The sequence below is a fragment of the Lepisosteus oculatus genome, chromosome 3, assembly GCF_040954835.1.
Source record: "Lepisosteus oculatus isolate fLepOcu1 chromosome 3, fLepOcu1.hap2, whole genome shotgun sequence".
Lineage (NCBI taxonomy): Eukaryota > Metazoa > Chordata > Actinopteri > Semionotiformes > Lepisosteidae > Lepisosteus > Lepisosteus oculatus.
In genome coordinates, this window is record NC_090698.1 from 22,501,606 (window position 1) to 22,526,501 (window position 24,896).

General features: G+C 36.4%; 1 protein-coding gene across 6 annotated transcripts in view; it reads right to left on the reverse strand.

Annotated features, from left to right (window-relative positions):
- kank1a (KN motif and ankyrin repeat domains 1a) overlaps positions 1 to 24,896 on the reverse strand; it is a 79,107-nt gene that overhangs the window by 29,349 nt on the left and 24,862 nt on the right. Inside the window, exons 1-2 of one of the 6 annotated variants that reach the window (XM_069187021.1) lie at positions 15,999 to 16,021; positions 2,215 to 2,337 (exon numbers count right to left, since the gene is read on the reverse strand). In XM_069187021.1, coding sequence (XP_069043122.1) covers positions 2,215 to 2,251 — 37 coding nt within the window. In that variant the 5' untranslated portion in view covers positions 2,252 to 2,337; positions 15,999 to 16,021. Of the gene's footprint in view, positions 1 to 2,214; positions 2,338 to 6,775; positions 6,831 to 7,945; positions 8,384 to 15,998; positions 16,022 to 24,896 lie in introns of those variants that run through there. The other 5 variants (XM_015340139.2, XM_015340141.2, XM_015340140.2 and 2 more) reach the window with 5 other exon arrangements.

Consider the following 24,896-nt stretch of genomic DNA (forward strand, 5'->3'; position numbering starts at 1 on the left):
TCCCAAGTGCAGGACACAGAGCTCTGTTGTCTTCAAGGAATGCATGACTCCATTTACACTTTGCTAACGGACGTCTACCTTCAGCCCATGAATGTAATGTCACCAAATTACTGAGGAGGAATAGTAGAACAAATACTGACTGCAGACATTTGAATACTGATGTGATGGGAAGAAAATCCAAATCCAAATTATCAATTGCTTTCTAAAATTCCTGTCTAGTTTTATTATACAAGTTGAGTTTGTTTCCAAGGAACACAAAATTACATTTATATTAGAAAATGTCTAAATCACAACTTTATTAATAATTAGTTATAAATTACATAATAAGCAGAGCGTATTAATAAGCAGAGTTCTGAAACTCAGCAACTGCAACAGGGTTCCCATAACCGTACTAACAAGGTCAGCATGAACTGACTTATTCATACTAATGGCACAAAGGGGAAAGACCTGAGAATAGATGAAAATCTTTTAACTTCTAAGAACATGCGTCTCACAAGACAAGAGGAAACTCATGCCATCCTCTACACCTGATTACAGGTAAACTACTTGATCTGAGAAATTTCATCCATCCCTTTCTTAAAAAAATACCAAGGAATTATCTTCAACAACATGGCTGGGGAGCTGGCTTCCACATGTGAGCAGAGCATTATAAAATGTACGAATTATTCAAAGTGCATTTTAATAAATCAAGAGAAAGACGATGATGATAAGATTTCTATCAAGGGTTGGTATCAAATTCAGAATTTCTGGCATGTAATACTGTTCATCGTTCCTTCAGCCCCTGTTCAAACTACATTGAAGGCCAGTGATCTTTCCATATTTAGGAATTTGGCAATTGCATACCTTTTGATGACTTCTAATAGGCTGCATCACACCTATTCCTTACGACTTAGAATGCGAGTCTGTTGAATACAAGCCATTGTCTTTTAATGCACAAGTGGCCATTTAGATGATGAAACATATTGACAGAAAGCTTTATTAAAATGTCTTAATGATAATATGGTAATGATATTCTCAATAACTGTCAATGAATTGAAACTCAGATTGGACTACCTCTTTTACATTAACGTACATTCAAATTAAACACTCATTTCCCATTTTACATAGAAGAATTGGAGAAAACCAATCATCATATCATGAACTTGGATGATAGACAAAACCTCATGTAATAGTATGCAGTTATGGGTTTATGCTGTTACTTAAATAACTTGCTAAAATATGAATTCATATTAACAAGATAAATGATCATAAGCATGTACATTGTTAACAAGTGATAGCAAGTGAGCACCATATGCAGGCACGGGAATAAAACTTTTGCCATGATTATGTCTCCACTCAAACCTGGCACAGTGTGTGGTACCTCCTCCAGCTGAATGGAGGCAGACACCTGAGTGGGCTCTCCACATGAATTTAGAACTTTGGAATGCTGTTGTTACCTTGGAAACAGTATGGTTTAAAAAAAACAACTTTCAGTGCTGTTTAACCTATGAAAATATGCCCATTCTTCAGGTGAAGTTTTATAAAAAGTCTGATCTTAATTACCTTGAAGGAGTACAAGAGTAGTCAGTCCACTGATAAAGTATAGTGAAGTGCAATAATCTGGAATTCTGACTGTAAAGTATTTCGTAATTGTACATATCAAATAATTAGCCATACTTTAATTCAGCAAAATTTTGAAGTTTCTTATTATTCCTTTAAAGCTCGTTTCAATTACAAAAGAAGCAACAGCACAATTTTAGCCTACATATGTATAATTATATTTAATTTTCTGAGCTTCATATGCAATGTGAAAGGATACAATTAATAGAATGGATACTTTATAATTTTATATACAGTTTACAAACTGCTTTAAAGTTGATAAAGTCTACTTTTGAATAAATTCTACCTACAAATCAATTAGGCAAACATGATAAGTAAGCCTTTTTAATTCTTAAATGTCAATTATACTACAAGATTTCTTCCAGGGGCTTGTGACAGCATTAAACACATATGAGACCACAATTCACAACAGTGAATCAATTCATCTCGATGCAGATGGAGAATGTTAACTGCAAATGCTGGTAACTACAAATTCAGACATTTAATGCTTATAGTTTCAAATTATTTTAGGTCACCCAGTTATTAGTATGATGCACTCTTTTAGCACAAACATTACATGAATAGGACACAGACAAAAAAAGTACTTCAGGGTTAAAGCAAAAGTGAATTAATTACCTGCAATACTCCCGTTAATCTGTGCTGTTTGAGCCATGACTGCACCCGTTCACTGTCAAATCCACAAAGACATTTAATGGAGTCATGCAAATGCCATGCATCAAGTCCAGCTTACCATGCAACCTGCAACAGGAAAAAAAACACAATTCTGAAAAGACATTCAATGCAGTAGTACTGTGCCTCTATATTATTTGCATAGACATTTAACCAGCACAGGCAAACACTTGAAAATTCTTTGCATACTTGCATTTGTAAAAGCCCAAGGACAGCATTATTTAACATCAAGCATGGCAGTGTGAGTCAAGAACACTAGAAAGGCTAGCCTTTCTGACTTTTGGTTGAACACCCTTCTTCCTAGTAGATAACCTCTTGGAATTCCAACAATAAAACAATGTTCAAACAAAAAAGATGATATTTTTCCAGATATGCTGCTTATAGCATGACTGACATCCTCACAATTATTTCATAAAATGTGTCCTCTCCAACAACTAACTTTAAAGGCACATGTGAATTATGCATATTGGTACAATCATGTAGGATAATTGCATACATTGGAATGTACATTGGAAACCTGTCAAATTGTGAAGTATACTAGAGATATACCGTCTACAAAAGTAATCACAAACCACGGTTTAATTTTAACAAGCTCAACAAATCAAATCTTCATTTCAACGTCCCCTCATTCCATTTTTGTAACCTCTTTTAATTCACGGCTGACCATCTTATTCCATTCTTCTTTACTTTCCCTCTTTCTGTATTTGTTTATGGTTTTCCACTTGGAAATTATCAGCGATAGTTGTCACAGACTCTTGGCAGCAATTAACTACTTTCCATTTTATTAATGTACAAGTCAGTTTTCTGGCAATATTATAAGCAATTTCATATTAGAAGAAACTAACGAAGAAAATAACTGACTCAGTAACATGAGTGAATTCTGCAAATGTTACAAAACATTGTAATGAGTTACAGTAGCTTGTCTTTTTCTGCAATATCACAACCTTGCACTATACATCAAACAGGCTGCCTAATAACTTTTACAATCCCCAATAAGTGTAAAATGCTAACTACTTTGTTTTTTTATATGCATAGTATCTGTAAGTTAAGAAATTCCTTTTGTGCTTGAGAAGCTGTTTAAAGATGGATCACTGACCTCTAACTCTATCAGAAGTACCGCTAACAGATAAGGAGCTCTCCTTTGAATACTTAAGGGCCTTTACTGGGAATGTGAAGTCTATATAATTATTTTCTGAAATCACTGATACCATAACTTATCAAAAAAAGCACAAGACTTTTTGTAGAAAAAAAATTAACCAAATTCTAAGCTGCAGAAAATGCTTTAAGAAACTGTATCACAATATTAAAGTGAAACAATCTTTCAGTAGTTTAACCTAGTATGACAACTACAGAAATCTCAGAACAACATGTTACCAGCAAACAGATAAACAAGAGAAAATGGCCAATCTCACAAGCAATCTCATTTTCCGGCAAGTTTAATGGGACAGGATTTCTGTCTGAAAGTGTAACACAATGATAAGGAAAACTAAAACATATATGTTTATCACAGCATTCAGCCAGGCCTTCTCGCCCTACAACAGTAAAATTAGAATGTCTAATGCAGAAGTATAATATTCTGTACACAGCCCCATTCTTTAACAAGTTATAACAGCACCCACTAAGCGATTTTTAAGCAGATAAGCAGTACATCAAATCTCTGTGCATTTAGAAAAAATAAACATAACTGTTTCTGGTATTCCTCTCTAGTTTTTCTTTCCCTTTCTTTTCTGTGAAGCTTAATCATGTATCCTGCCTTAAATTCTAACGAATCAATCATGATTTATAATAATCTGGATGCTAGGCTAATTACACTTCCACCTGAAACTAAATCAATCCCGGCTTTTACAGATCTTGTGCAGTATGCATTTAAGACTCCTCGGATATAATTCAAAAGACAGACAAGTCCTGCTGTCTGTAAATATCAATGCCTGGTATTGCAATTCTTATTTTATCTCTATTCTCAAAATAGACCTGCTCTGTAGTATGGTATAAATGGAGCACATCAATCAAGTGATTATCTGACATCTTTAAATACATTATATAAAAAGCTCCAAGCATTTTAAGAGCTTTCAAGCATCACCCCCCTCCCCTCTTAATTCCATATTAAATTAACAGTTTGCAGCATGTTTAATTTTACCAAATGTCAGGTAGTTCAAAACAACTTGCATACCACACTAGAAAAACATTCAACTCCTGACATGTTCCAGCTCATAAATTCCTTGAGGAAACAGCAAAGTGCCACAGAAACAACCTGGCATTTATGAATAAAATAAAACTGGAAACTAGTGTGCAGTGATCACATCTTTAATTCTCTGCAAAACAGAGTCTGCAAGAGATGCCTGAAAATGTAAACAATCCATTGCCTTTGTTACCTGTTGATAATGAAAATAAAGTACCAAGTTTCTTATGTAATGTAAGCTGTCAGCATCACGTTTTTTTAGAAAGAGAAATGTTTCATTATTATTTCTGTAGAAAAAATACAGACAACACTTAATAAAATGGTTTAAAGCAAAAATGATAACCATTACTGCGAACCATGCACTGGAACAGACAGGCTGAAGGTCCTCATGGGCAAACCAGTGTTTAAGGAGAGGTTCTTTTTGTTGTCAGCACCCCAAATCACACACTACTCCCAAGAGCCTGTGTGCCTGGCCAGTCACCTGAAATGAACCCCACTGACAATGTGTGCTCGATCCTTTATTGTACCATACTGCATTTCTTATCTCAACACCTACCACTGAAAAATTCATGTTGTTGCTGTACTTGTCACAACTGATAATTATGTGATTGGAGAAATTCCGATAGCTCAAATTAGAGGTGCATGCTGAATAATATTGTGGGCTATACTCCACTAGTTCTGCATATACACATTACTCACAAAATATACCAATAAGGAGGTGTCTTACTGTACATGAATGGAGCACATTGAGGCCTTATCTCAATCACAATACTAGCTCTGCTTCTCAATGGCAGCAGCATTTTAAGGGTTGTAATGAAGGCACAAATAACTCCTCATATTTCACACATTTGGAACAAAATGCTAGATCATTTACTTTGCTTGAATTTATGAGGAAACCTCACAAATGAAAATTTAGAACTATAAGCCAAATGTACGTGATGTTAGTTTTCCCCACCACAAAGTGACAATAGATCAAGACAAATGTTGGGGAGTATCAGAAAATAACATATTATGTTGGAATTCCATGTTTGGTAAAGTAATCTCATTTCATTTCAAGCTTGACATGACAGGAGGGCTACCTTCAAAAACAACTAAGGCATAGATATAGAAATAAAGAATTTATGATGTTTGAATGTCAAACACACACCAAAATCATTATCCAAAGTAAGCTGAGATCTGCTTTATTTTAAAAGGTGAAAATAAGTGGGAAACATGGCTGTAAAAGCACATGTACGTCTAATCTGGGAACAAGCATAACAATCCTGTATGCTACTTTATACATACATTAAAAAAATCTCCAAGTAACACAACGTGCATTACGTGTACCCAACAACAACATTTCAAATAAATTTCAAAGCTTCCTGCATCTGTATATAGGTGGTCTCTTCAATATGCATAAATGAAAGGGCTAAATTAATTTAACAAAACAGTAACGATTTATTAGTGTTCTAATCACAGGCATTAAAAGAAATTGGTGAGAACATACATGCCATTACCAAAAGTCCAAAAACCTCTACAGAACGGAACCCATGCGAGTGAGTCACATACAATTTAAGAAGCACGTTATTTCTCATTTGTGTACAGTGTATACAGAGTGAACACCCTAGTACCTAAATGCATAAATTGGCATTATTAAAAACATAAATTGCAAATGTGAACCTTGCATCATACCTTGTTCAAAAAGCCTCAAATAATCATAGCACATTTTGAGCAGAATCTGTGACTTTGCCTTTTAAGAAGGTTTAGAAATATTTTAAATATATATACCATAACAAAATGAACCTTCACCTCTAACCTTTTCTGTTCCTTCCTGGCCATGGTCATGGCCATAACCAGGCAATGACAGCAAACTGTCATAAATCTTCAGACACTTCAATCTTTTCACTAGTTTTAGATATTAAACGCAGCATTCATCACTTTGTAGTAATGATAGAGGCATGGGGCACATGCTCCATGTAGGGTTAAGTTATGAATAATTGAGTAATGTAGAGATAAGGATGTCAGGGTCTCATGACAGCATATGACAAGTGTTTTCAATTAAGCCCCAGATAACAAAGGTGAACAGTACCACACGTTTTAACTTTTAACCCTGTTAGGCATCCTTTCCTATAACTTTTAAAATAGATATTGCACACATTTTTACCATACACTTTTAAAAGCATTACAGTAGTGTGTGTAGGTGTACATGAGTGTAAAAAAGTCTAATACTGTACAGAATAAAAACTACAACTTCCATTCATCTTTAAAAAAATATTCAGCTATTAAAACTCAGCTTTTTAAACCTCTACCTTCACTTTTATTGACTGTCATGCACAGTAACAAACTGACCCATAGCCACCAAACTCTGCAGCTCCATGTGTTGGTCTGGCACAGTGACAGCAACCTGCAGGACAGGCATTAGGAACAGTTATTCTGAAATATGATCAGCACTGGGTTATACAAAAAAATATTACAAACTTTTTCAGGTGTTCTCCTTCATCCTTTATATTTTATTAAGATTAAATTTAAAGTTCCATTTGCCTGTGTAAAAGAGAAACCTGTTCCACTTTGCATATAACAGTCCCATTGTATGAAAAATGTTAAACACTATTTCAAATCCTCTAATAAAAAAAGCTAAAGTCACACAGACTTCCCAAAACTACGCAATTCTACACACACCCTGTGTGACTGGTTTTAATGGATCAGTGTTATCCATAAAAGAAAATTTTTTTTTTTTAATCTGCAATACCGCATGACTTACATCTACAATCATTCCTGCAGTCTGAGCGCTTATGACCGATAAACATTTTAATGTCAACAATTCTTTGATTTATCAATGTGTAAACTTATAGTTCCTACTGATAAAGGAGAAATATATACTGTGCTGCCTTATAGATTTCTAAGGACAGATTAAAAACTATTATACCACAGTGTGAAGTGACACTTTATTTAGGGTCTCTGAAGATTTTCTTAATGTGACCAATTTGAAAAACAGATTCAAACTTCACACGCAGCAGAATACATTTGCATTCAGGGTGTGTGACTACTCAAACAATATATATAACTCCGAAAAAGATAGTGACTTGCTGTAATCTTGTATAATCTTGTTTAAATATATATTAAGCAATGTACTGAATTGCATTTCTAATTTTACAACATCAGAGATAGAGGGAAATTTTAAATTGCCATGAGCAGTTCCAACTATTTTCTTCAGCTTCCCTAGTACACCATTTAGCCTTCTCCCAACAAAATCACAGTAGATCTAAAAATGACTAATTGAAAATGTTCTTCAATATGAGTATGGTACACTTTAGTGCACGTATTCCATTTTCAAACAAAACTTTTGAAAACAAGCCTACAGAGTTCTATCATCTTTACCAAGGACTAAAGATACTTCAGCTTTTCTTTCATTACATTAACATTTCAAATCCCCCAATCTTACCCACCCAAGTAAATCATGTATTAATAAAGGAACTATATTTCACTTTAAATCAAATAAAGCACGCAGATAATGCTCACCTTCACAAGAGAGAATTTCAGAACTATATCCTGGGTCCATCAATGCTTACCTTTTACTTTCATACTAAATCCCACCGACACCAAACAGGTAGCAGAAGCGACTGAAGTCACCAGGGTGATGGACCAGCCTAAAAGTCTCCTAAATACTGAAAGACCGTATTAGTTACAGCTAAGTTTAGCTAACTTCCTCAAATGACAGGCAAACGATATGCGTCCTATAACAGGAACCAAGCCTTTTACATTGTTGAGTGTTAAGGCTGGGGGCCTTTCCCAAGAAGATAACCTCCAGGTACTCCAGAGTCAGGTAGCAAGGAAGTAAACTGTTCAAACAGATTCAAAGCTTGTTAGTCCTTGGGAAAGGTTGATCACAGAGGAAAAAAAACACGTCATAGAAGAAAGTTGAAAATTAACTAATGAATGAGGCATGAACAGGCACCTAGTGCCTAATAAGAAGCAAAGACTAGGAGTACCTCATAGCCTCTTTAAGTAGTCACTCCCACTCCCAGAATCTTCATTCTCTCCAGACTGGTTTCTTTAATACAAAGGCAGGCAGAGACTGCCGGCAGCTACACAGCCAAATCCACATTTAGGTCTCCTAACTATAAATTAAACTACATTCTTCCAAACCCTTTTTATGAGTGGTTAAGCAAATGTTCTATTAAAATGGCAAAGTGCAAGCCTTCGTAATATGGCAACTTCTTGATTTAAGAATAGGAAAGCATTTTTAACTTCTTTTGGCACATGTGTTTTTGTTAATTCATACTACTGGACACATGGACAAGCCTCCTCATGCCCCCCCCTCAGGTTCAACTTCTCTATGGGAAGGCAACTGGCACTGGCACTGCACTAGTACCAGTTCAACACAAAAATATTAACAATCATGTCAAGTAGACTACATATAACTACCTTTATAGCACTATAGCAATACATTCACAACTCTAGACTCAAAACTCAAAAGAGTATGAGCAAACAGCAGGAATATATATGTGCTTGCATCTGAATAACTACATAAGAAGTATCAGAATAATTAATAACATCTACATGTACGAAAGGGAGGAGTTAATATTTTCTAGTTATTACTGACACAAAAAAAAATCTACTAAAACTCAAAGGAAAACACTTAATGGAGAACAGGCACCACCTGACTGTGTTAAGTTGCCTAAAGCTAAACGCTGCAGCAACCTACAGGTCCCAGCAGAACATTTCAGCAACACACCTACTGGTAGCAACGTCGGCACAATTACTGTAAGTGAAGGAGTGGTAGTAATGTGATGGAAAATGGGAACATACCTTCATACTTGCAGCTTATGGAATGCCCTTTGTGATTAATACAGGTCTCCCGCTGTTAAAATACATTACTGAATGTATACAGTGCTCATCTTCAAAAAGCAAATCACTTGTAGTGGCTCACAAGCTGTTCACCTGCTGCAGAATCTGTCTCGTTAGTCTGCCAGAAAACTGGAATCATTAACAACCTGTTAACCCTACTAAGTCAGTCTGGCCATTTCCTGTTGAGAATTCTTTAGTCTCCATTCTTCTCCGCTCAGCCCACAACAATTCTGGAACACCGTCCAAAAAACAGTCCACACTCTGCCATTCCACTGCTTCCTCTCCACTGCCATTTTCCAGCTATTACTGAGCTAGCTTGCCTGGCTCCTGTCTCAAACATGCCTGCCTGCCTGCACTACAACTCCAATACTGCACAGGACCATCGGAAAATGTTGCACAAATGCAAGACAAACCAGTATGCTATTTTGGGATACGTTACTAAATATCAACAGATCCTTCCAATACATGTATTATGCAATTATTCGCTGTGTTACCTTTACCTTTTTTACATTATGCCTATTCCAATAGGAGAAAGTGATAAAAGGAGAGACTGATAAATACTATTAAGCTGTGTAACTGTGGTGTTTAGATAAGACTATTGATCTCAAAAGGTAAATTGAGGTGTATTTAATGTGTTCCATTTACAAAAGTTTGGTTTCTACTATGAAGTGATGTTAAAGCTTTTGAGTTTCAATAATAACTCTGCTGTGCCTCCTGTCGCACCTAACTGCAATTAAACAATAGTAAAGAAAATAATCTCCACCTAAACTGAGCTGGTTTTGCTGGTGAGCACTTGAGCCTTCCTTCTATACCTCAAACTGGCTAGCACTGCTATACAAAAGTGGAATTGGAGAATAAGACTGAGAGATGTACCGCAGTGCAAATATAAGCAAAAGCAGAATTAAATATTTGAAGTCTCTAAAACTTAACAACACAAACTCAGACATGTACTTTCTGTTAGCTTATTGTTTTAAGATCACATGAAAGGTTAAGCATTGAACTGCTTAATAATAAAAACTCCTTAAACTTATACAGTGCTTTTCTGGACACTCCACTCAAAGCTCCCCTCCACCAATGTGCAGCATCCACCTGGATGATGCAACAGCAGCCATAGTGTGCCAGAACGCTCACCACACATCAGCTATCAGTGGGGAGGAGGACAGAGTGATGAAGTCAATTCATACATGGGGATTGGTAAAGGTCTGGGTAAGGTGCCAGGTGGGTAAAGGTGCAAGTAAGTCTTTTATTACAAATACACTGCACTTTTTATAGGACAAGATCAAATACTAATGTTTATCTTAAAATGTAATACCAAAGAGATGGGACAAAATTCTCATTTCCATACTCTTTTCACCAATCTAACAGTAACCACTGAAGACTTTTAATGAATATACTACAAGTAAACAGGAATTACACTAATTGCTAAACAATCCATAAACAAAGACTTCTGGAAAGCATGACTCAATACATTTTCAAATGTATTAAATGTAAAACATTTATTTTCAGAACATAGGTGATTTAAGGAAACAAAGGATTCTAGGTCTTAAAAGTATAAACATACTCCTTTTTACCGACTTGGTTTGTATCAGGATAAATTCTATTTCCTGACAAGACATGTTAAGAAAAAATATAGTTCTACAGAGTTGCTCTTTGTAAATATGATTGGCCAAAGTAAATATAATTACTGCTTGGGTATTTCAGGAGCCCTGCAAAAGGATAGTACCCAAGTTAAAAAAACACAGGGTCACTAAATAGCATTTTGATAGAGAATAAAGTTTAAGGCCAGAGCACACTGCATTATAAATCGAACATTCACACACCAAGAATATGAATAAATGCCTGCAGCCCTGGTTTGTGCTGTGGGAAAGTACTAGTGTACATATTACTGCAACACGTGAAAGCATGTGCTTCACTATGGAACCATGGTTTTAAGAGCAAATTTTGCATTTGCAGCAAATAAAACTTTAAATGTATTTCTAGCTCTTTGCATGCTTTTGTGATTTAGTGGACACTTCCCGTGCAAGCAAGTTTGTCATTTGTTTTAGAAGAGCAGAATAAACATGTAGCTCATTCAAAATCAATAGGACTTTCACAATTCAGTTTCTAGTCACACTCAAAAGTCAGTGTTTCTTCATATGAATGCTTTGAAGATATAGTGTAAAAAGAGCCTGAGACAGATCTTCTACTGTATTTAGTTTGTATTCTGAACACTGTGAAAAGTCTTCAAGTGCATAAACAAACCTAAACAAAGGTTTAAACCTAATGAAAGACTTCCCAAACCCTGGAGAACACAGGTCAGAAGCAAAACTAATGTGAAATGTATAATGTAACTAAATGGCCACTGACTGCATAGTGACTATTGTGAGAACAGAGGTTTACATTTAGAACTGTGACAAAATGACAGTTAAACACATAAGGTCCATTTGTCCTAAATTTGTCATATTATAAATGCCAAAATTAAAAGTCATGGTGTATTTCCTGACAGCTGAAAATGCCTTAATGAAAGAAATGGAATAGATTTCAAAGGGATCAGCAGGGAACAATGTTCTTTACAATCACCAGCAGTCAGTTAATTGGTACAGGCACTGTAGGCAGGGAAAGTCTGACACAGCCACACTGAAAGCAGAGATAAACAAGGGACTTATAGGGACTGGTGCAGCTGAAGTTCATTAAAAGACAAAGATTGAAACCGAAAGGTTGTACCCATTAAAAAAACTCCTACAGGTGTGGTGTTATTTTCCCCTTCATAATGTTTAAGTAGCATGACATGTACTAACAGAATAGCCCAGCAGATGAACTGCTTCTGTCCTTTTTAATTTCAAAATAATCCCCCTGGGAGCATTTTTAAAAAGCCAATATCAAAGACTAACAACTCTGCACAGCAAAAAAAAAGTCATACAACAGATGTTCAGTCCTTAGTTATGTTTTTCATTAAACGCGATTCACTGGAATGAAATAAATAACCTGCCAATATTTGAAAACTGGTTTACCTGTACAGAAAACTAGAAAAACGCTACAAATGAACTTTTTAATACCTGGCAATTAAAGGTATTCAAAACTAAAATAAGTCAGCGCCAGGGAGGATTCTGGTATCTGCTGCAGCACTATACCTCTAGTATATTGTACCAGGTTTTGTGTTGTTTCTTGTTAGTCACTGCTAACCATAAATTCACACTATCCCTTATGAAGTGAAAAACCACAGTTAATTGTAAATTCTGTTGTGTTCAGTTTTTTTTAAACGCATCAGTCCCTCTCTACACGAGCAACCTCTATATGAGTATTCATTTAAGATGTAGTAATTCCTGATTTTTTTTAATTTAACAAATATTTTTACTCTTATGACCTGGCTCTCTTATAGCACTGCCTACAGTCGGCTTCCCTTGCATCTTCTTGAGAAATCTATTTTTATTTCCCTTTTTTTAATTGAAAAAAGGCTTGAGTGTGTTCCGTGCATAAAGTGCAAGACAGTACCTAATGTTTATGCATTTACTAACGACTGTAACATTGTAGCTACTGTACTGTACCATGAATGAGCAGGAGTGTTATTTTTTCTACTCATTGTTTATACATCAGATAATAACTTAAAATATTTAGGAAGCTATCAGATTATAACATGGAAAGCATGTTTTAATAAATGAATCCAACTTAAACAAGATCATTCTTACTGATATTCAGAAAAATCCTGTAGCAAGACGACTGTTCTCCAGAAAATAACTTGCTATTCCCGCAGAACTGGTCTCAAACCTCCACAAAGCCTTCCTGTAATATATCTTATCTGAAGGTTTATGAACCAGAATGACAAGTTTCATTGTTTGGAAAATAAAAACACACCCTTGTTATGCGTTTTGGCACCTTCCCTTATATCACAAAAAGTTAATTGAATAAACTGCACCATAGCAGTGAAGGATTTAGGAGGCATTGATGATGGGTTTAAGATCAAACTGAAGTTTGGCACTCAATATTTGTTCTTCCTTCAAGCAACTTTCTGATAATCAGGAAAGACATCATGTTGACATAGGCCAAGTGTATTTGTGGATATAATGTGTAATGGTGAGACTCAGGATATCTTTCATCCCTGCTACAATCTCACTCTCAAACAATGTAAATATACTTTCTTTTATCCAGAAACACTTTATTGGACTGTGCCATAAAACAAATTTCCCCCTGGAGATAATAATAAAGCGTGAATAATGCATATACAAAGAATCACAAAAACACTGGCAGAAGAACATACAGTATGCCTAACAGCCAGCAAAGCAGCTGGAAATGATTTATGCGGTTGTTAAGCCTAATGAAAGTAGTCACCTAAGCACATAAGCAGTTATAATGGTCCTGGAGTAACAAATCAAAAGGGCTATCAAAATTGAGAATCAAAAATAATTTTGCTCTACATAACATGATCACTGATGTCAACCTGGTTGAGAGACGGTATTGTATACATTGAATATGTCCAAAAGAAAATGGTGTCTAAACCAGTGATGTGCAGGTCATATTCAGGAGAAACTCCAACCACCAAATTACATCTGTGGGAACCCACAAAATCCAGATCCTACTTGAAAATGTTAAACCACTGGAGAAGGATCTAAAGATCTAAAGGATCTCCAACAGACTTAAAACTGACAAAGTCCATATTCATGAAGGAAACAACAACAAAAACTCACTGGGAGAGTCTGGTCCCAGGTGGTGAAAGGACATATTTCACCAAACTACCCAAACAATACTACTCAACATCACATCGCGAAATACATTTCCAGGACCTGGAATCAAGCATGGTGGAATTCAAGGCCATGACATCTCCTCACTGATGCACAATGTTTAACTCTATTATTCATTGCCAGTAGCACCAAGAATGTAGTAAGAGAAGTGAAGGATGTTGGACATTCCACTCTCTGGAATACAGCAACTGAGATTTACACCAGAATGGTATGTTTTTAGAAGTCCTTTGACGTTCCTGAAAATAATTTCATTCTCAAATTACAGTAGCTACTAAGGAAAAATCACTGCACTGGATTGAGCATTGGTCCATAGAAAACAATGTAAAAATGAGGGCCGGACAGTCAAACTGGGGTGATGTAATTAGTGGAGTACCACAGGGATTTGTACTAGGACTGCTGCTCAAACCTATTACTTGTTCCTTTGCAGCCTATGCATGCTGATGGAGCTACCCACCTGAACTACTACTTCCTCATTTCTGTCAATGATCTAAGATTCTGGTACAGTTAGTAAACTAGCCAAATTTGTAGGATACCACAACCAATTGATTAGAGGACCCAGAAGCAGCACATGAAACAGAACTGAAATGAAAAGATTCATATAAAATCCAAGACTAGAATACACCTTGCATTCGCAGATGTTTAATGTAGACAAGTGCAGACAACTGCATGCAGGTTGCCAAAACAAACATTTACATACAATCCCTACAGAACATATACATACAAAACTGGAAATGCTCAACTTGAAGAGCTACATGAAAGTGCATTTAAAATAGAAAACAGGAGACACTTCCTTGTCTCCCAAAGGGTTAAGGGAAAAAGTTGCACAGCTGTACTGTTGAATTCAATACCTGGACTTATGTCATGAAAAAGTAGGTAACTGATCCAACTGATCTCACATGGCTACTACATAAAGGGCTATATAGGCTGAAGGCCTCATGCTAGTCTCATTCTTTCCTCTTACGTTTCTTCAAGAAAATTACAAGTTGCCTGCAACTGTATGTTCCTCCCTCATAAATTCAGAAATCACATAGTTCCCATTTATCCAGAAAATCAATCTTTTGATTTTGATTGCATTTCATATGGTTCACTTACTATACACATAGCGCATTTAAAAAACATTACTACTTATTTTCTAAACCACAATAATTCAAAATAACTGTTTACTCATTGAAAAAAAACATTAAAGCAATATTAACCAGACGCTGCATAAATATTTTCCATATGTGTATTCAAGTAATAAAGAACAATATGAGCAATTAAAAAAGTCCTCACTTTGCATTTGCTTTGCAAAAAAACCCAAAGGTAAATATCTACATGACAATTTTTATATTCCATAGTCAGTATTAAAATACTTCCTTAGGTCTAAATCCTTTGCAGAGTTTACTTGTAATGCATATGTTGGCAGACTCTACATCTCGTCTATTTTAAGAATGCATTTTATCTGTCCATGTGCAACTTAAATACTACTGGCTACAGAACAAACCACTAAAATCCAGGCCTATATTAGTCCCACTTCCACTGTAAAGTACAATTTAACTCCACAAATTCAAACCATCAATTAAACTCTGGAAGTACACATTCATACTCTATTTTAAAAAAAAATCTAGGTTAAATGAATTGTAAAAAACAGTGGGGGTGTCCCAGAAAGAAGCCATTGTAGAAAATAATTTTCTCTACTTCTTCCACTGAGGATCAGGAATGTTCCAGAGGTTCCCAAAAAACAACACCATCACACATTTCACTGCACAGGATTGGTTTACACCCAAACACACCTGGACTTTAATGTAAAAGCACATAAATAACAGCAACACATTTTCAATGGCGAAATTTTATGTTGGCTCTGGACTGATGCCATGCTACATATTAAATATCTAAATATCAAGAATATACGGTGCTCTAAAATTCCTTCTGCTGAATAATGGCAGAGACTTTAGAAGCCGACCATATCAAATATCAGTCAGCTGCAATTAAATTATTTTCCCCATATATCACAGCAAGAACCTACTCACCTGCTCTGTACCATTGTGAGCTTCATTCACAGCACAGATTAATGTTTTTTTTTCTTTTTCTGAAGGCTTAATTTTCCCTTTTAGGATTAAAAAAACAAAACAAAAGATGCCTGCAAACTACAGGTTGCCCTCCTGGTATTTAGTTTTGCAAAAGTGACGTAGCACATCAGAGCTGATGTATTGGTTGCAATATACTGTAAGCTTTCAAGTTCACTGTGAATCTGTGAACATGTATAAAAGAAGGAACACTAACTTTTCCTACTGTTATATAAAAATTCTTAAACTACATTTCCACTTCCATATCCTTAAATCACTTTGTTCAGAATCTCAAGGCAGAAAGAAGTCATAACGAGATCCCATGATGCTACAGAAAATCTTATTCATATTGTTTGAGCTATAACTCTGAAAAATCTCATAATTTAACAAGTCTTGATGCGGCTCGTAACATATCATTGTCTTCCTTCTTATGAAATTCTCATTAACTTTATTTAAAAAGACAAACCTGTGGACGTGACATGATCAGAAAGTGTTTGCAATTGCTGTTGTGTCTGACAATGCTGCCATCTAGAGGATAAAAATCTCAGTTTTTTATCCAACAAAAGGAGTGATGACATCTTAAAGAAATTCAGGCCTTTTGTACCAAAGGGTACCACATAAAAATAGAAATCTGGATATTTAAGGTTTTGAATTTTTTTGTTTTTCTGTTTTCTTTTACAATGTTTTCTCTTGTTAAACCCACTTAATTTGGGACAGTTAATTGTGTTTGTTACATCTCGCCTTGTAGCTACAAACCTAGCAACTACACAAAAAAGTGGAGGAGGAAGACTCCTCTGTCCATGCCACCTTGAAGCCACTTGAAGGTGGCCACTGTGTCTTTAGCACATCACAGGCTACCCAGCCCTGTACTGGGAATTCAGGCTCCACTATAAGCTATTTCATGTGTGCAAGTTCTGTGCTGGTGAGCAGAACAGTACTCAGCCAATTAAGAGCCAGAATTCAGGGAATGTGGGTCGCAGTTAGGTAGTGACATGACTCACGCTCACACACCCGTGATCACAGAGCTCAATGGTTTTGAGTGGCTGAGTAAACTTCCCAAGAACACTATCCTAGGTAGTTGTCTTGACGACCTGTGAGTGATGCTGTCAAAAAAGGTAATGAATCCACGTAGCTCAATCTCAGTTTTCTTTCTAACCTTGCCTCATCAATTAACCCATCCATCATTCCATTTTCTAACTGCTTCATCCATGTTGAGGGGGAGCCAGCCTATCCCAGCAAGCAATGGGCACAAGGCGACATAAACCCTGGATGGGATGCCAGTCCTTCAGAGGCCACACGCACATACAGACACACCCAGGCACTCACCCCAGGGTGAATTTTCCCAGAAGCCCATTAATCTACCAGTAGGTTTTTGGAATGTGGGAGGGAACCAGGGAAATCCATCTAAACACAGGGAGAACATACATAGTCCTCACAGACAGCACCCAAGTCTGGAACTGAACCAAGATTCCCAGCGAAGCGAGGAAGAAATGCTAACCACTGTCCCACCACGCAGCCGTCATCAGTTAACCATGCCTCCAAAATTATAGCTCACAGTTGATTAATATTCACTCCCTGGATTTCTAAATGGTTGGTTCAACTACAATTTTGGAACCAAACCTTTAAGTATGTTGTTTGATGTCTAGTAAGCCATCTTACAGCTACCTTTGTCCTAAGGAAAAACTGGAGGTGCTGGTAAAAATGTGATGAAACAGCAAAACCAGCCCGGTCAATACACTTCACCAATGAGCCCCAGCCAATCAGAAACAAGTCTGTAGCTCATACAGGTTGTGACTACTTATTTGTATGTAACAAAGGATTTACATTTTGCAGATTAGACACTTGTCTTAACATGCCCCAAGAAATACTGCATTTTCGTTTTTTAGCTCACATATATATATATACACACACACACACATTATGCATAGCACAATTCAAAGTTCTTTCTGAAAAGCTAAGTATTGGTAGTTAATTTAGAAGGCAAGATACACACCCTATCTTAATGTATAGCTCTCCAAGTAAAAGGAGTGCATGTCCTGTTGCAATCACACTTAAAATAACTTCCTATGTTTAGCTAAGTATATCCATACTTGTTCAAGCAGTCTATTTTGAACATGCCTACTTTATCAATCTGCTCAGGACAAAATATCATCTCATTTCTTTCTTCAGTGAATCCATCCTCTATCAATTGATTTGAAATTAAATTTGAGGGATCAGGCTTGTTAAAGGTTCCTAGAGGAATGGGTTCACAGGACGAGCACGATGAACTACAACTCAACCACAAGTGACTGCAGGGAAAGTATCTTTCTCCAGACTTGCCCAATACCTCATTTGGTGCCAAAATAAGAAGTGAGGTGTGCAACTTGTATATTATGTTATCTATTAATCCATACAGCTTCTCTTGGGTAAGGACAGTCTGGTCAGATATGTTTTGCTCTCGGGCCAGGCATGTCATTACCAAAGAGGTTCTAGGGGGGAGCTTGTAAGAAACAAGCAGAGGTTAAAAGGTAAAATATTTCTGCTGCCAAGCATTTTTCAGGTTATGCATCAGTAATGCCACAAACTATACTTAATTTTTCCAATGACCTTTTGGTCTAGGTTAAGTTTTAAACATTTATTCCTTCTGCTATGATCTTTTTCTGAGCCAAGTGAATAATAAGGAGAGAAGAGTGCAGTACTGATGCAAAACCAGCTTCCAAAATCAATTTTCTGGATTGAGGCAAACCATGCACCATGAGGTGCTTTTCTTGATTTATCTTTACAGGACCAACCTCAAAGATGAAGAATTGAGAAAATAGCAAAGGAAACATCCGTACTTAAAAGTGACAAACAAATAACCAATTTTTTACTTCTTAGTTATTCACTTGTTTGCATCCATAACTTTTTCATTTTCTTCTGTAGTGAATGTGTTTGATTAAGGTCCCAAGCAACAGTGGTAGTATTTAATAGTAATGCTTATCTTTGTAGCCTCCTCAAAGAACTCAGTCCTTTCTGCTTCAACATCAATAGAATGTTCACAGTGGAAGAACAGAACATGCATTTTGGAGTTAAGGGAGGAAAAGAGGGTGAGTAATGGAGTCATTTCTCCGAGATGTTGGAGTTAATTTAACCAAACAAAAGACGATGCAGAGAGCACATTTTTGAACAACTAAGCATTGCGTGGGATCGACCAACACTGCCCAGTGACTTATCACAATGCTTACTTTTTCAGTGCTTTTGTGGGTCACTGATGCTGCCTACACCCTATCCAGCTCCATAAAAAAGACGCTTGTTAGTGCTGCATCAACCGTGTCATAAATCAAACTAATGAGCATGGCTTCCTTTTAAGCGTTTACTGATTTATTCTGCCCTTGTATACTAGAAAAATACTCACTTAACGTCTACAGCAGCAAAGAACAGGAAGTCTTGCAGAACTATTTTTTTTATCTTAGTCACACTGTAAAAAAATATCAGTAACAATAAGAGACAAAGGAGAAGTTACAACAGAAACCTATCAAGAACTAAGAAACACTGACCAGGCCTTGGCTTCGATCAAGTCGAAGAGTTATCTATCCAGTTCTGTCAGACTGAGACTTTAATTCAAATAAGCAAAGCTATTTTAAGACTGAGAGCTTGCAGTGTCTCTTCATTATCTCATGTAACACACATAACAAGTGGACAAGATATAAATGAAAAAAAGCAATTCACGAATTGTTTAAATATTTTGTCACTTTATAAAAACACATTACATTTTATTCCCAAACTATAAACTGCCAAACACATCCCCAAGAGACACACATCCAGCACTCTGTTTCACTAGTATATGTACAATGTGTCAGAGAGCAGAAAAGCAACTATCAGGCTAAGGCAATATTTGCTCTTAAACCCAGTTGAATCGAGAACAAAACACAATATGAACAACTGGTCTTTTTGTCTTCTTAAAAAAGCAAAATCTGGCAGTGTGATATATAGTCCTTAGCAAGCATTAATTAGACATTAATTTGGGTACTTTCTATGCATCACCCTTATAATTCATGAACTCCTTCTAAAACTGAGATGCATCCTTCAGTTGTAATCTTTTGTCTTAGCTTTTTTCGTATTCCAGTCTCAAAACGCTGTGTATTTATTTCCATCTGCTATCCATGCATTGAACCAGATGTCCTCCCTGACATCAATAACTAATCGCCTTTGTCATATCCAAGTCTCTCATTTGACAGCAAGTTTCATTGCACTCGGGTTCCCAGTGACTTTCAAAACACACTTCCACCAGTAAAAAGGAAAAATTCACTATGTCTCTATGCATTTACTACTTGAATTTCGTTTATACCAACATTAGCTATGATAATAAAAATAAGAAGCAGGCATATTTTCTAATCATATTTTACTCTAATATAAATATTAATATTACTCTATAATAGCTCAGGAATTGTCTTGTGGGATTTATGTTTTTTTGTCATGGAAATGTAAGCCTTTCTGAGATGCAAGTAACAAAAAAAACATGTTCACTGCATTGTATTTGAATGGCATGCTACATTCCAACTCAGTTTTGCTGGTAGAAAAAAAAACAAAAATGTAATAAATTAAACACTGGGAAAAAAAATATTTGAAAATAACCTTCATTATCTTAGAAAATCTTTCCCAATTTCCAAATTCCACATAAAAAAAACTTCTGTTCCTCTGTTACAGCTGCTCCATCCCCTTCAAGAAAAAAAAATCTGGGATGAGGAGAAAAAAAAAAGTTAATCCCATTCAGTTCTTAGCAAAATGATTTGTTCCAGAGCTCTCGGGGATTGATAGCTGTAAAGGATCAATCTGAAGTGGACATTGAGGATGAAGAAGCTCTAGGCCATTGACAGGCAAATCCTCCTCTCCTCATGTTGGCATTCTATGCACTCTGTTTGCATGTACTTTCACTTCCTGTCCTAACAGAGCTTGTTGGCACCAAGCACTTCTAAACTCCTGTCAGTCACTTCACTCTCAATTAGGATGTATTCAGAGGTAAAATAAAGGCATGACATTGCAATTTTTCCAGTAGTAGGTCAAAGGAAAGACGGTGGTGTGCAAGTGTCCAACAGAGAAATAATGAAAACATATGCAAAGCATGGATATTTAATTAAATTATATAATTAAAAGTATATGTTTATTTGAATTTTCAAAGAAACAAAGATTTTTTAACTATAAGAGAACTTGATAATTATCACTTACACTTATATAGTGCTTTTCTGGACACTGCACTATCTATAATCTCTTTTACTGCTTCTCTTGCAGATAATGCCCTGCCATTTACATTGATGAGACAGGAAGAAGACCGGCCGAATGTTTCTGGGAACTTGTCAGAGCAGTAGAGATCAAAGATCTCTCTAAGGTGATAGTCCCCCATTTCACCTCTCCCAGCTTTAATAATAATAATAATAATAATAATAATAATAATAATAATAATAATAATAATAATTGCTTACGCTTATTTAGCGCTTTTCTGGACATTCCACTCAAAGCACTTTACAGGTAATGGGGACTCCCCTCCACCACCACCAATATGCAGCCCCACCTGGATGATGCAACGGCAGCCATAGTGCGCCAGAACACTCACCACACATCAGCTATTAGTGGGGAGGAGAACAGAGTAATGAAGCCAATTCATAGATGGGGATTATTAGGAGGCCATGATTGATAAGGGCCCATGGGAAATTTTATCCAGGACTTCGGGGTTACACCCCTACTCTTTTCGAGAACCACCCTGGGATTTCGAATGACCACAGAGAGTCAGGACCTCGGTTTTACGTCTCATCCAAAGGACGGTGCCTGTTTACAGTATAGTTTCCCCATCACTATACTGGGGCATTAGGACCCACATGGACAGCAGGGTGAGCGCCCCCTGCTGGCTCCACTAACACCTGTGAGTTGCAGGGTGATGTGGCTGCTGTCTTTATCATTCCTAACAGTTCTCTAACAATTTAGGAAAATTGTTTGAAATTTAACTGAAGTTAGAACCTGCCTTGCTCACTAAAGCACAAAACCTCCTACAATTCATCAGACAGAAAACTACTTTAAAGAGTCCTTTGCCAACACAAACTTATTTATTTTTCTTTCCAAATTATTATTTTTACTATATTTAATAAGTTGGAAACCTAGCCCTAAACAAATTTCTTCTACAAAAAGTGAAGGGAAAAATAACACTGGCATCTGAACCATATTTGCCCATAGTAACTGGGGTTACTTGTAACAGGGGCCTCATTGTACCAAAGAAGTAAAATATTCTTAGTTAGCAGGATTTCTGAGATTTCAGCACTCTGTTCCCAACAAGCAACCTCACAACAAAGAAGCTCTGTCAGAATTGTATTACTTTCAGCCAACAGAAGTCATTAAAATATAAACGGTCATTCACTAAGATGCATTTTGTGTGTATTCTTCACAACTGTTGTGGAGGTGGAAGAGTATGTATTGCTAAGTTGTCTTGCGTAAGCCTTCAAAAATTTTCACCAAAAAAGGTCTCATGTAAGATCAACCCACACAAGGATGCTTTGCATTGACAGAATTTGAATACCAGTGCTGGCAATACTTTTTCCCCATAAAGAGAATTTTGTATTTGTCTACATGAAGACTCGCACAGCACTAGTATGAATGGATTTTTTTTATTAAGATGCTATAACTACAGTTGAAGTATTCCCTGTAGAGCACTGGTGCCCATTCAGTGATGCACCATGCAAGCCAAGTCTACCCCAGTTGGCCCTTTAAAGCTCAGGTCAGAGCCGTGAGAGCTGTTATTCACGGTGACAAGAGGCTAAAACGACATGCAAATTCTAACTAGACTACACATCTGCCATCGAGTCTGCCGCCTGCGGGGCAGCATCAACACCTGCTTTGTTCCATCTAATCAGCCCAAGCCAGCGGTAACAAAAGTGTCAATATCTCACAACAGTGTTGCACCAGAAAGGGTAAACAGAATGAGAAGCACAACAACGAGCGACAAAATTGAGGAAAACTCTGGGGAATATGTTGTCACTCACAGCTATATCCTTTGTAATCAAACTTACGAGAAACACAAAAGTTTTCTTTTACCCAGCATAAAACACTAAAGAGCCCTTGAACAATAAAATGACAGAGATGATATAACACTGTCAACATACCAAGAACAAAAGAAGTGGAGACAAGCTACATTGTGCCTTGCAGCGTGGCCTTCTAGATCACACCAAGGCCTGAAATAGATGGCAACTAAGACTGGTGATACTGTAAAACTCAGCAACTGAAGTATTAATGAAAAAGTTTTTTGAAAAATTACACTATTCTGAGGGGGGGGGGGGTGCTGATTTGATTTTGTTCGTCCCTTCCAACAAACCTCAAGAGACTCACCTGAGCATGTTTCTGCACTCCAGTGCCCACCTAAATAAGTACACAAGCTGTTGAATTGTCAAAAGATAACCTTACAATATATAAATGAAGATTTTTTTGTTTTGGGGGAAATTAAATATCTCACAAGTAAGTTTACAGTTGCAGAAATTCCTCGGGATATCAGTAATAATTGGTGACTAAAGAACTTCACAGATTTATAGATAACTATAAAGATTTGCAAACTTACAACTAACTGCATGTTAAATTTTCTTAATATATATTCCATTCATCATTACGGTTCACTTTCAAAATCTTTTTGCAATAAAGTTCTTTAGTAGTTAAAGAAGTTATCAAAGGTAGTTTGCATTCAACTGAAAAAATCTAAGACAAAAACTGTGCAGTCTTATTTTGTGGGAGTTTTTTTTTATATACCTACATGAGATCCTCAGACACATAAGCTACTAATGGTACTAGTTAGTGACTTTATAAAAGTATACTGTAACTATTTTAACACAGATTTTTATTGATGAACAGAAACCATTTTAAAATACAAGATGTTTGCTTATCTCAACTGAAGCTGCTGGAATTAGACTATATAGGCTGACACACTGCATTCCAAGTGGAATTCATCTCAAGCATACAGCAAATGAGTTCTTTAAATTTTATTTAGTCCATTGCTTCAAAGCTCATAAGTTACATATGAAGAAGAGGTATTAAAATTCAGGTTCTAGCTTTATCTTAATAAACAAAATCTCAGCAGTGAAGAAGCAGAAAAAAATGTACTGCTATTAAGATTATATAAGCACTTTTAAGAGGTATTTAGAATGAGTTGGTCATTGTGTTTGGTGATAATCTGCTGATTCTGTGCATTCTGTCATCAGTGAAGAACTGCTGTAGTAACAGAAGGCTTGGTACAATAAAGTCCAGATAAATGTATCCCGATGGGTCCTGGACAAACACAAAGCTCTAGTGCTTGCTGTTTCCACAGGTATCATGCTCGATTACACTGTCAGAAAGCGTAAAACTTCCCAGTGCTGAGGGGCTCTCTGGACAGCAGTCTAAAATCAACTAACTTTACCAAACCATGCAGTTGGGACAGTTCTGGCTCCAGCCTCCTGATGACTCCAGAAAAAATAATATATACATATCTCTTGACAAAAACAAAACCTCATTAAAGGAGGCCTGATGTTAAGGCCTGTTTATTAAATTAAAATAAGTGTATTGCCAAACTTCACCCTCATAACATTAATCATCTGCTTGGCAAGGTATGTTGACACTGATGGCATCTGAGTTTCAAATGCAGTCCTTAAATTTACATTTGTGAAGGATTAAAAAACGTGATGGGCCTTATGCTATAAATACACCAACAGAATATAAAAGTTAAAATATTAAAATAAAAATTCTTTCATCCAGCAACATGTGAATAGCAATTGGATCTGCATGGTGCGACAAGAAGGATTAAAGATTCAAACCAGGGCTCTCTATAAACAATATAAATTGCACCTAAGCCGTCTCAAAAAAGAAAATCAAGAGAAAGCAGTTTCAAGACTATTG